The sequence below is a fragment of the Euprymna scolopes genome, chromosome 10 (genome assembly GCF_053919585.1).
Source record: "Euprymna scolopes isolate OS-2025 chromosome 10, ASM5391958v1, whole genome shotgun sequence".
In the NCBI taxonomy this organism is placed as follows: domain Eukaryota; kingdom Metazoa; phylum Mollusca; class Cephalopoda; order Sepiida; family Sepiolidae; genus Euprymna; species Euprymna scolopes.
This window is the reverse complement of record NC_136491.1, coordinates 21614596-21627973: the sequence shown is the minus strand read 5'-3', so window position 1 is coordinate 21627973 and position 13378 is coordinate 21614596. Positions and strand designations below refer to the sequence as shown.

Genomic DNA, 13378 nt, shown 5'->3' with positions numbered 1-13378 from the left:
TGGGTTTTAATACATTTTAATTTTTTTCTCTATTTTTTTTCCTCCATTTTTATTTTCCTCCATTTTTTTTTTCCTCCATTTTTTTTTTTTCTCCATTTTTTTTTTCTCCATTTTTTTCTCCATTTTTTTTTTCTCCATTTTTTTTTTCTCCATTTTTTTTTTCTCCATTTTTTTTTTCTCCATTTTTTTTTTCTCCATTTTTTTTTTCTCCATTTTTTTTTTCTCCATTTTTTTTTTCTCCATTTTTTTTTTTCTCCATTTTTTTTTTCTCCATTTTTTTTTTTCTCCATTTTTTTTCTCCATTTTTTTTCTCCATTTGTTTTTTTCTCCATTTTTTTTTTTTTCTCCATTTTTTTTCTCCATTTTTTTTTTTCTCCATTTTTTTGGCCATGCCTAATTTTCTACATGAAATGGTGGTGTGGATGGGTTGGATGATAACCTGTCGTGATTTTAGATATTTTATTGTTTAGTATGAGCCACTCTTTCATCTTTCATTATAGAAATAAAAGATTTCCACATTTTAAAAAAAATGTTTTCCAGATTTGTCTTATTTATAAAAATCAAATTAAGATTCATGCTAAAAATTTCTTAATATATAAAGTCCAGGTAGATAAAGGCATTTCGACTCTCTCTGATGAAAGCTAGTAATAAAAGAAAAATAAAGAAATGCATTCATAAATCTATGTATCTATAAAAGTGAAATTCTCTCTGTTTGTGTCTAAACATTTGAAAATTTACATATTGTTTTGAGCTCAAATCAAATTAAAAAGTTTGACCCATGTCTAAGTAACCTAGATTTAAAATTTCAAGTGTTTAGACCCAAAATTGGTGGAGGAGTTTAGTAGAGTTCTCAAAGGTCAAATCCTTGAACTTTGATCCCTTGACAGCCAAATTTCTGGCCGAAACCGATTAAAAAGATTTTCTCAAAGCTCAATACCGCTTATGTCAAATCTCGAGTGTGTAGACTGAAAATTAACAGAGTAGTTTGGTAGGGAAATGTACAGACACACAGACAGACAATTTCACTTTTATAAATATATAGATTTGAAATGGTCTAAACAAATGCAATTATGTCCCATTATTACTTGTATTTCGTCGGGACAAAAATATTGTAATGAAAACAATTAACAAAAGAATTAGAATTAAAAATTTCAGATAATGAAATTCTACAACAAGCAACAACCCACATGCCGATTCAGCCGTCGGCTGAAATCTATGATGGAAGAGGGAATTATCTTCATCAGTTTAACGTCCATTTTACATGCTGGCATGTGTTGAATAGCTTTTAGAAATAAACTTTTAAACTAACCTATCTGTGACCAGGTCTTTATTTATTTATTTATTTATTTTTTTTTTTTACAAAGGAGTCACCATTTATCAAGGCATGGAGACCAATCGAGGATAAGAGTTAATAGGTATACATTAGTCAATGTGATTATAATGTAGTAAACATAAGTAGTGGGAATTTTGTAAATTGGATTACTTAGGGGAACGGTTCATCAAGAACTTGTTTACATTGGACTTGAAGACAATCAGATTGTAGTCATCTGGAAAGCAGGCAATCGAAAGTGAGTTCCACAGGCGTGCAGTTCTAATAAAGAAGCTTTGTTCATCAAAATTTACGTTTAGGTTTAGGCACAGGTAAAGAGTGGAGGAAATTTTTGAAAACATCCCTCTTTCTTTTGTTATTACTACTTATGTTTTTCTTGGCCTTCCCCTGTGAGTTGACCCTGCTACCTCAACTGTTCTATATCTACTAACCCAAGAACTCTAATCCATTCTTTCGTTATGGCCATACCATCATAACTTTTTTTTATATATTAAAAGTTAATGTTTCAGGAAGTTTATATTTGTTGGTCAAAAACGTGTTTCGTAATCATTAGATTACAACATAAAGTAGTCTAAACGCATACGAAAATTACGAATCTTAACAGAAAACTGTCTAATCTATCTTCAATAAAGTATTTATATCTACTAGTAGGAAGACCCAACAATGCCCGGGGAATGTTTCACACTCCCATATTTTTATTGTCATCGAAATTGATGAAATTGCTAATTTTTCAATCAAATCGATCGATTGCCTGCTTCAATTAGGGACTTATCATAGTGCGCTGGGAGGAAGTTTCACATGCTTCTCCCAGTGACTTAGTCCACAATATATTGTAGTTTGTATTGCACTGTAGAGAACCTATTGTTGATTTTATAAAATTATTTTTTATATATAATGGCTTGAGTTTAAGTTTAAAATGCAAAAGTCAAGTATTATGGTTCAATTGTGCTCTAAGCAGAAACATTCATTTCGAACACACCCCTGTCTTATCAAAGTACCTACTCTTGATTTTATATGCCTGGCCTTCCTGCTTGCGCCGTGATAATGGCTTGAATTTAATTTAAAATGAAAATATCAAGTATCATGGCGCAGTTGTGCTTTAAACAGAAACATTCCTTTCGAATTTCATATCAAAGAACCTACTTTTGATTTTATTATGTTAGGCCTTTCGGCTTGTTTAGTAATAAAACTTCTCAAATGCACTTGTGATGTTAGGCGTTAAGGTGTTAGATGTAAGGTGTTAACTTTTGTCAAAATTGCCTGTTCCTTCTTTCAGCGGATTATTTCGATTATCGATACTTATCAAAGGCATTCCGATACAAAACCTATCTAAGAACACGACCAGATACATAAAGTACTTTTGTGTGAAATTTCATAAAAATTGGCCCAGCTGCTTTCGAGTCCATATGAAACGAACTCACTTTTTCTCTTACACACACACACACACTTCCTCTTATATAGTAGATATAATAGAGATTAATTTGTACAAATGACTCATTAGTATAAAACCCAATAAAAAACAAAACAATGTCTACAATTGGCAAAGATATTAATAGGCTATTAACTCTAAAATAAATCAAAAGATAACTCTGATACAAATGAAAGGGAAATGATAATACTGTTTAATTTACCTGTTTTCAGCTAGTCATGATTATTTCACTTTTTTTTTGTATTTTTTTTTCTTGTAGGCCCTCGGCTATAAATATGGTGAAATCAAACTGTGGGAATTTCGGCGAAAAGCTGAAAATAAACTCGGTGAGTAATTTGCATAAAAAGCGAAGGAAAAATTAGATACTTTTTGGTTTTCTATTATGACAATGTTAGTTCTTGTCCAGAATTTCTCTTGGAAAGATGAAAAAAAAAAGAAGAAATATCTGTATGATGTACTTTCCTGTGACGAAATGAAAATGTCATATTCTAAAAATCACATAATTTGATCAAATAGTTTTATTTTTAACAAAGAAATTCAAATTTGATCAGTAAGCAAGGAGAGACTGTCTCATGTTGCTCTCTTGAAGAAACGAATATAACTCAACAATAATTCAAACTTGTGAGATTAACCTTGTAATTCCTATGATTTCTCATTAATCACTTTAAATCGTTAAAAAATGATTTTCTTTATAAAAATAAAACTATTTGATCAATTTACATGATTTTTGGACTATGATCTTTTCGTCTTGTCACAAGTACATACATCATAAATTTTTTTCTGTAATTTTTTTTTCTTTTTTTTTTTTCTTTTTTTTTTTTTTTGATACTGGACAACCCCCAAAATGTTTTCTACACATTTTATTCTCAGCTAAAAATTTATACAAATATTAATTTGGAAAGTAATATCAATTGTTAGTAGTTGCGGGTTTCCTTATTTTCGTTGTTATTGTTATCGCAATGCTTTAGATATTTTTGTCACACGTGCTACTATTGCAATGGCTTCACTGCTCAAATGGCTTAAAAAATATACTGTTGTGGGTTGTGCGTTGTAAAAAAGGTAATGCAGTGGCCTCCTTCTTACATAATTGGGGTTTTCAGCCACTTCATGGCTCAAAAAAAAAAAAAAATTAGAAATGTGATCGATTAAGTGAACATTTTAAGAATTTACAAAATATATATACAGGGTAGAACAATAAACTTATTGCCTAGAAAAAAACGACATGATTCCATTTCTGTTTAATAAAAACTGGTTTTCTGTTTTTGTGGCAGACCATCTACTAGATGGCCAGTAGTGTAGAAATCCCAAAAGCGATAGGGGCCTTCTATCATGTCTAAAAGCAACACAATGTTAAACGAGCAAGATCAGAGATGCGCCGCTGTACAACTCATGCTCTCTACCAATCCAAGTTATGACAACAGGACCATTGCCAGCACCCTCAAAATGCAAATCCGAATGGTTCAATGCTTGAGGGACGTGCCTCGGGTTATGAAAACGAAGTTTCCAGCCACGGTTATACCCTTTGGTGTGGTTTCAAGTGAGGGCCACATTATGCCACCTCACATCTTCGAAGTCAGCTTGAAATTCAATACGAAAGTGTACCTGGATGTGCTGAAGGGTGTAGTGATCCTCTGGTGGAATCAGGTGACTGTTGGCAGACACTGGATGTGGCAGCAGGACTTGGCACCAACCCACAAGTCTAAAGAGACCCAGGCGTGGCTTCAGAAGGAGAGTGCTACAACTTTGTACCCTTCTCTCACTGGCTCTCCCTCCTCCCCTGACCTGAACCCGCTGGACTATTTCATTTAGTTATATGTCAAGAACATCTCCAACATGACCTCCCACAACACCAAAGCCAACCTGATTGCCGCCATCCGCCAAGTATTTGCCAAGCTCCTGCCGGCGCTTGTAGAAAAGGTATACTCCCAGTTCCAGACCCGTATCAAGGCTAAAGTATTAAGGCTGAAGGCGGCTTAATTGAATAGATGTCAGCTCTACTACATAATCAAGTTACCGGAATTGATTTTCTCAAAAAAAAGTTTAAAAATAAAACTATAGTGTTGTTTTCTCTAGGGTGACACTTTTATCATTCCACCCTGTAACTGGATAAAGAGTTGAACCCGTTAGCTTCTTATTTCATCACTAAAATATCCTTAGTTGAATAATAAACATTGTCTAAATGTTTTATTTGTTTGTTTTTTTTTGTACTTAGCTTATTAACCCCTTTCGTATCAAAAAGATTATTTCAGTAAGAATGGTTTAATTCTGAACAATTTTTTTTTTTTAATTGATGTGAAAACCCAGAGTAGAAATATATCAGAAACTAAAGAAAGAAAAATTCTATTAACATTTGCTACAAGAACTATAAAATTCTCAAAGCAACTCGTGTATATTTGTGTCAAAATACTGCAGCAATTTAGGAAAGTCATGACATTACTATTTTATAATGTGTGTATCATGCGCTTTCTCCACAAAGTCAACAGTTGCTTCCAGGGATTAGGGGCCTTTAAAGTTTATTCATTTTTTAGAAGATCCAGCACTGCTGTTAGAATTGGGTTATTCAATGATAAATAGAAAATCAACCAAATAACAAAAAAAAAAAAATCAATTCTTTTCGCTCCACCAACAAAAGAAGGGTGGACTTGTAAATTCACCTTTGTCTGTTTGTCCATTCGTCTATTTGTCCATTCGTCTATTTGTCCATTCGTCTGTTTGTCCATTCATCTATTTGTCCATTCGTCTGTTTGTCCATTCGTCTATTTGTCCATTCGTCTGTTTGTCCATTTTTTTTTTTTTTTTTTTTTTTTTTACACAGTGATCACCACTTATCAAGGCCCGGAAGCCACTCAGGGATAAGGGTTATTGCAAGTACATTACGTTAGTGTGGAGATTTGATGAAGTGTTTACTTAAGGGGGCGGTTCATTAGGAATTTGTTAATGTTGGACTTGAACACATCCAAGTTGTAGTGCGGTGGGAAGCAGGCAGACGGAACAGAGTTCCACAGGCGTGCAGTTCTAAGAAAGAAGCTTTGTTCATGGAATCTACGTTTAGGTTTAGGCACAGTTAAAGAGTGGGGGAAATTTTTCACAGTGGATTCAGCTAGATGGGTGTTTTTCGTGAAAGATTGGCGAGGGGGGACCAGGGATTGGAGTTCAGACGAGCACCTGCCATGGAAATAGCGATAAAACAAGGATAGGCTCGCAATGTCTCTTCTGTGGGAGAGAGGTTGCAGGGTAGAGAAAAGGGCATCCCCACTAAGCCACAAAGTCTATTTTGTACTCTATCAAGGCAGGATAGGCTGTTTTTAGCAGCTCTTGCCCAGATATGGCAACAGTATTCCATCCTTGGACATACTTGGCTTTTATATAGATAAAGAATTGCATCAGTAGTGAGATATCTTCTAGAGCGGTAGAAGGATCCCACCATCTTTCCAGCGACCTTGGCAACAGACTTGATGTACGTGTTCCATTTCAGATCAGGAGTAAAGGTCAAACCCAGAAGCTTGTCAAAACATGGGGCCTCACCCAGACGAGAGCCATCCATCACAATTGATGCCAGATGGGGATCAGAGCGTTGATGATGTAAGGATAGGAGTTTGGTTTTGGATGCATAAAAGGTAACCAGCCACATCTTCCCCCACTGAACCACGCGCTCAAGATCAGAGGAGAGAGAATCAGAGAGAACTTTGTCATTTACAGCCTTTGATGTGTTGCCATAGATGGTCGTGTCATCAGCATAGATGTCAACGAATGATTTAAGTATGTGTTTAGGGAGGTCATTGATGTAGATCAGGAAGAGAGTTGGGCCCAGGATTGACCCCTGAGGGACTTCAGCATCTATATTGCAGGCCTCCGATTTTTGTCCATCTACCACTACTCTTATGAGCCTATCGGAGAGAAATGATTTAATGATTGAGAAAACATTTACAGTTATACCGTAGCTGGAAATCTTGTGAAGTAGACCCTTATGCCATACCTTGTCGAAGGTCTTTGATATGTCAAGAGCAATTGCCCTAGAAAGGAAGCCTTTGTCAAGATGTGACGGGACACCGGACGATGCCGGGTGTCCCGTTCAGCTAGGTGAAGATAAGAATGCTTATGGCCGGGGGGGGGGGGGCGTGCTGATACTGTGTCAAAGATTAAGACAGGCGGTTGTTCGGCAGACATGATATCTGTTTTAATGGCGAAAAAAAAGGAGATTATTCTTCTAGTTGGATCTGGTGAGAATGAGTTTTTAATTGATTTGGACAGTCTCGAGAATTGGGCTCCAAAATGTCTGTTCGGAGTTGGGGACCCGCGGTGTGTTAACTCAGAGACCACCAAGCTAGTTTGACAGATATGTTCACAAAACAATAGAGAAAGGGAAAAGTATAAGAAAATAGAGGGATGGAAAAAGAAATTCACAAGAGAAGAAAGAGGGGGGAATAGAAGATAATGGAGAAAAGGAAGGAAGATGCTTTTGATATAAACAACGATCGCCTACTTGAAAAAGAGTTAGAAGGGTTTTGGCAGTCTTTGGTCAGCGAGCGAAGCGTACACATCGGCTCTCGCCCCGCCTGGGGGTGAGAGGGGCAGAAATCTCTAGACTAACTTGAAAAGATCTTGTTCTTAGCTAGAGAATTAACCTGAAATCTCAAGTACCTGCATCACGAAGCGTGGATAACGAAAACATGACTTTAAACAAATGTAGAATGATTGCAAATAATTATTTTATTTGGTTTAAACGAAAATGACCTCAGAGTTTTTTCTTTGTTTTTCGATTGCCGGCATAAGTGAAGATGCAGTTTATTTCAGATATGCCCTGACGCCAGACGACGAAGACACCGACACGAAACCAGATTGACAGCCGAAGAGAACAATGTTGCCACACGGACTTGGGGTCATGCACGTTTAACGTGCCTTGAACAGCGGAGGTATGTTTTCCAGGGACCAGTACGAGTCTGGTCACGCTGGAGGGGTCCACCACTAGACGACGCAGGCCCGGGACATCGTTCCCGTTACAACGTGATGCGCGTGACGCGTCCGTTACAAAGAGATTCACTAATCCTGTGGGATATAACCGTCAGCACATCTGCGGTAGATCTTGCAGAGCGGAAACCATATTGTGTGTCACTAAGAAGGTTATTCCTGCTGAGGTAGTTGACCATTTCCCTATTTAATATGGATTGCAGCAACTTACTCATAACACACAGGAGACTTGTTGGTCTGTACTGAGAGGGAGATGACTTATCACCTGAATTCTTAAATACAGGGCAAACTGATGAGGTCTTCCAGGGAGTCGGAAAGCACTTCTCCTTAAGGCAACGCTTAAATAGTTTCGTAAGTATGGGAGCAAGTTCTGGTTGAAGCTTTTTTTACACTATAATTGGGATGCTATCAGGGCCAGTTGCTTTACTGGAATCTAGGTTCTTGATTAGCTTGGCGACCTCATGCACGGATATTTGTATGTTACCTAGCTTGTTCTGTGTTATAGGAGGAAATATGGGGAGTTGATGGCCTTCGTCGCATAGGGTAGAATTAGCTGCAAAGTTCTTTGCAAAAAGTCCATTCGTCTGTCCGCATTTTTCTCAATAACTGCACCTTGGAATTTTTGGAAATTTTGCACAAACATTAAACATAAGAGTAAAAAAGTAACAGAATAGATTTTCCAGGAAAACTGTGGTTGTCCCCCCCCCCCCAGGGGTGCTTTTCAGGTTAAAATGGCTAAAATTGACATTTTTGTGCTTATTAAAAAAAAATGGATACCTTGGAATTTTATAAAACTTTCTGAAAAGTTGTAACTAACTGATTTCTATATAACTTTGTTCATCTATACTTCGTGATAACTATTGGATGTGCCCCACAGGTTTTTTTTGGGCTAATAAAAACACTCTATTATTCAGACTATTTTACCATATTTGTCCAAAATTTTCTGTGTATGTCTATTTAGCAGTTTTACATGGTGCTGAACTCAAATTTAAATATGTTAAGACCTTGGGGACTTTTGGGACTAAATGGGGGGGGGGGGCAAATGATGGACTTAGATAATTTTTTTTTTTTTTTGTTGCATGGTACAGAACTCAAATTTACATATGTTAAGGTCTAAAACTGCACCGTTTGTTCATTTTCACCAGGATTTGACGTCCCCTGGGGATTTTGGGGCTAAATGGTAGGGGGTGTAAATGCTAAACTCAGTCATTTTTTTATGTTTCGTTCACTGTGCACTCATGGAAGACCATGCATGCTTCACTTGTTATTTATTTATTTATTTTTTTTAATAAAAAAATAAATTTTATTTGAAAAAGTTTGGACTCCAAATAATGTTATATAATTTTTTTAATTAAATGAATAATATCATGTTTTTAATTTTTTTTCTGAAGCTTTCAGTGGTATACATCTTTTTGCAAAAAATTTTTTTCTTCATTCTGCTGGTGCTTTTAATTATGAGGTTAATACCAAACCCCTTCTATACAAAATTTGCATGGACCACGCAGGCACCTTGGATTCAGACAACAACCATTAATAAGATTGGATTTATATTTTGCTATCTCCGTGAAGAGCATATTCCTCACGATTATAACACAACCGCCAGAAAGAACAGAAAAAAGTTTTTATTTTGAAAAAGTTATATACCCCCGAAAGTTCCGGAAAAAGAAAATTTTTCAATATTTTATTCATTTAATAAAAAAAAAATCATCGAACATGATTTGATGTTCTAAGTTTTTTCTTTTTTTTTTCTTGTTGCTGATAATATTAACTGCAACATTAATACTCAAAATTCAACATATTGGATTAAGACTTTGCAACAACTGTCAAAAAGCTCAAACATATATTTCACTCTTTTCATGGCGAACCTAATCCCTCATGATTAATACCAGCAACAGAATGAAGAGAAAACAAAAGACTTCTTAGAAAAAGGTGTATAAAAAAATATAACATTATTTGATTTTCTAAATCAAAAAAACAAAAAACAAAAAAGACTTACGAAATATTTTCAATCTTGTTATCAAGTGCCTTCTATTTAATGAGATTTTTTGGTCTTAGTATTTTCTGCAATTCAGTTAGATTTAAATCTTTAAATTTTCCTGTGCTTCAGGTGATGCATTCGATGTTCGGGATTTCCATGATATTGTTCTGAAAGCCGGTGCGATGTCTTTGAATTTACTTGAGAAACTTGTCGATGATTACATCATGATGTCTCAAACTGGAAAGTGAATTCGATATTCTTTCATGCAGAACAAAAGTTTAAAATCAAATTTCTTGATGCAGTTTTTATTCTTGTTTTTTAATTTTACCAAAGCAATCTTTGTTCGATCAACAAATTTGATGACGTAAATCTTTTCTGGTGACAAAAACGGATCTTAAAATAAATCTACATAACTAAAGAGGAAGCTCTGTGTGTTAAACTTAAGTTTGAAATATCGTCGTCACTAAACGTGTTGATTGAATGGACATATTTTCAAAATATTGTTTTTTGTTAACAAAATATTTTTAGATTTTTTTACTGATTTTTATCAGTTAAAACATTCAAATGAATTTTAAGTGTTCATATTTTTGTGCTCAGATTTAATATTTTTGAATTCAGTTAAAAAATAAACATTATTACTCAATGAGTAAAAAAAATTGTTTTTCAATTTGTTTTCTTTTTATTTATTACTAGCGGGGGTACCCGGCGTTGCCCGGGTCTTTGGAGGTGTGTGTGCTCTTAAATAAAAAAAAGCTTTGTCTCTCTCTCACTGTCTCTCTCTCTCTGTCTATTTCTCTCTCTCGTCTCGATACAGTGTTCGAATGTAAACAAAACAGAGATAACTCTCACCCTGACTATCTCGCTCGCTTTTTACATTTCATTTATGCCGAAGAAAAACATTTCACGATGAACCAGTTTTTATTTCACCTTTATTTCTCTGTCTTCCCCCCTCTCTCTCTCTCTATATATATATATATATTCTTCCTAACTCTCTCTGTCTGCCTTGCTCGCTCTATTTCTCTCTCATCATCAAAAACATATGTGGACAAGATAAGTAACATGATTAAAATCGTAGGAAAATATGTGATTTAAATTGCCCAAATTAAAAGTAAATGTAAAAAAGTATAAAAAAAGATTTAAAAAAATCCTCGTTATAAAACAAAGAGTAAAATGTTTTTGACTCCTGATGGGGGTATGAGACGAATGGATTCGCCAATCATTTTTATAACCACCCCAAATAAGGTCTTGACAGTAGATAATGCCAAGGTCAGGGCCGAAACGACTAAATATAAGTTCGCTGTTTACTACGTCACGGACGGCATTTAATTCTTGGCCGCCATCTTGGTTACTGATCTGAACTACGCCGCCATCTTTGTTCAAACACAATATCTCAGAACTTAAGAGGTTAACTATGCCATGGACTGCATTTGATTCTTGGCCGCCATCTTCGTTACTGATCTGAACTACGCCGCCATCTTTGTTCAACATAATGTCTCAAAGTTTAACAGGTTATGGGCCCAACCATCATCTTTTCTTTGACGGATCGGGATCTGAATTCGAATTGTGGCAAGTAAAATTTCTGGGATATCTAAGGATTCGAAAACTACACAAAGTCATACAATCTCCAACAGAGAATCTTAATGACCCCGAATTTCTCGAAAAGAATGTGACTTTTTGCAGAACTGATTCAATGCTTAGACGATAGAAGTCTGTCTCTGATTATAAGAGATGCCTTGGATGATGAACGGAAAGCATTGCACATATTAAGAAAACATTATTTATCAAAAGGGAAACCAAAAATTATATCACTATTGTGGTGAAGTAGAAAAAAAAGAAATAAAAAATATATATAAGCCACAGCTGTTCCTTCCAAAAGGTCGAGCTCTTCAACGTCCAAAAATAATTCACCGTCATAAAAAGAATTCACCGTCACTTCTTCCAACCATCGTTTTACTCTCTGCGCTCTTCACCCCTGCTTAAAAAAAGTACCGTTCATATGCTGCCCATTTCTTCACTTATGCAAATTGACTATCAACCAGAGCCATCTAGTTTTCCATTTCTCCAAACAGCCAATTTGCAAAGGGGGACAACTCCAACCACACAGAGCCATCTAGTTTTCCATTTCTCCAAACAGCCAATTTGCAAAGGGGGTTCAACTCAAACCATACGCCCCCTTGATCTACACGATCATCACATGTCAACCCATCATGTAGTCGCTCGACCAACATGACGGCCGTCTCTCTCGCTGCGATCTCCGCGGAGCCTCTTCGTGAACGTTGCTACTTGGCTTGACGTCGCTGTCTTCCTCTGATGACACCACTACTGGTCGCACATCAAGGATGTGTCGAGGGATGCCGTCGATAGATACATTGTTCGGGGACTGGACACTTGTCACAATGCCCCTCCCCCAGCGTGTGGTACAATGAGCATCAGGCGGTTTGATCCACACTTCCTCTCCCACTCGCACAGTCGCTCGCTTCTTGCCTTCCTCCGCGGGTACCTGTGCAGTTCGGAGATGCCGCCACTCATACTTGAAGACTGCCCTCTGCGGCACTGACTCCACTTTTTGCCCTGACTTTGGAGGCATATTATACCAGAAGACAGCTTCTGGCGGTGAAATCTGGCCCCTTTCAGCTATAGCCTTAATGGTCCTGTGATGCCGCTCCACAATTCCGTTTCCGCCTGGTCTATATGCAGCCCTGAAATAGCGCCGCACTCCCCACTTATCCAACACATTCTCCATGGCAGCTGAGCGAAAGGCAGTTCCATTGTCCATTAGCACTTCCGTCACTGGACCCCTCTCCAAAAACACCTCTTCCAAGACCTTTGCAATTTCACCTGCATTTTCCGCCTTGATTTCCCTCCAAATGGCTACTCTTCTTGGTCCACAGTCGACCATTGACAGATACGGCCTCTGTCGATAGTGCGTTACGTCTATCGCCAACCTGCTCCAGTTCTCTGCCACCTGAACCTCACCAACTTCGTGTCTACTCGGCGCGGGGTCGATTGATTGACACCGGCTGCATCTCTCAACCACTGTCTTAATGGCCTCCTTTGTGATTCTGGGGTCCACCTTCCTGGTCAAGAACAAGGTTCTATCCACTCCAAAATGGTGCATGTCATGCAAATCCTTCAGAGTGTCTTCATTCAAACAACATATTTCAACAGCCGCCTCAGTCGGCGCCTTTAGCCAGGACTTCCGCACCCTCGTCATCACATCTGCTCTGTTCTTCGCTGAAAGAATGATAGTGACCCTAAGTTGAAGATCAAATTCCCTAATCAGCTCCCTTAAAATCATCAATCAACGCTTTACTAGCATCTTGGCAGCGCCTTTCGTCTTCACCCTCCTTTCTCCTGTAACTTCGGACTGGATCCAAGAGAACACAGTGGCTGATTCGGTCCTCACCTCAACATTCTGTAGCCCCCTTGATGTCCTCCAAATCTCACGGAGTTCCTATGTACCGTAACGCCCCCTAGTCGAGCAATTGTGTCCATCCCTAGCACCACATCGACACCCGTGACAGTTTTGTTAATAACAATCGCCTGGATTGTTAGTGACATCCCACGTACCATCAACCGAACGATACTTGTGCCATTGCACTTCACCTCTCTGCCGTCAACTGCCGTAATGCTGCTGGTTCCCTTGCATGTGTCAACCATGTCTTTGGTGACA

The 13378-nt window shown here is 37.3% G+C and overlaps 1 protein-coding gene across 3 annotated transcripts in view; it reads left to right on the top strand.

Annotated features, from left to right (window-relative positions):
- The window catches only part of LOC145285857 (uncharacterized), a 96583-nt gene extending 86211 nt beyond the window's left edge, over window positions 1-10372 (top strand). For all 3 annotated transcript variants that reach the window (XM_080134297.1, XM_080134298.1, XM_080134299.1), the window contains 2 exons: window positions 3019-3085; window positions 9835-10372. In XM_080134297.1, coding sequence (XP_079990423.1) covers window positions 3019-3085; window positions 9835-9953 — 186 coding nt within the window. In that variant the 3' untranslated portion in view covers window positions 9954-10372. The remainder of the gene's footprint in view (window positions 1-3018; window positions 3086-9834) is intronic.
- Window positions 10373-13378: the final 3006 nt, after the last annotated feature.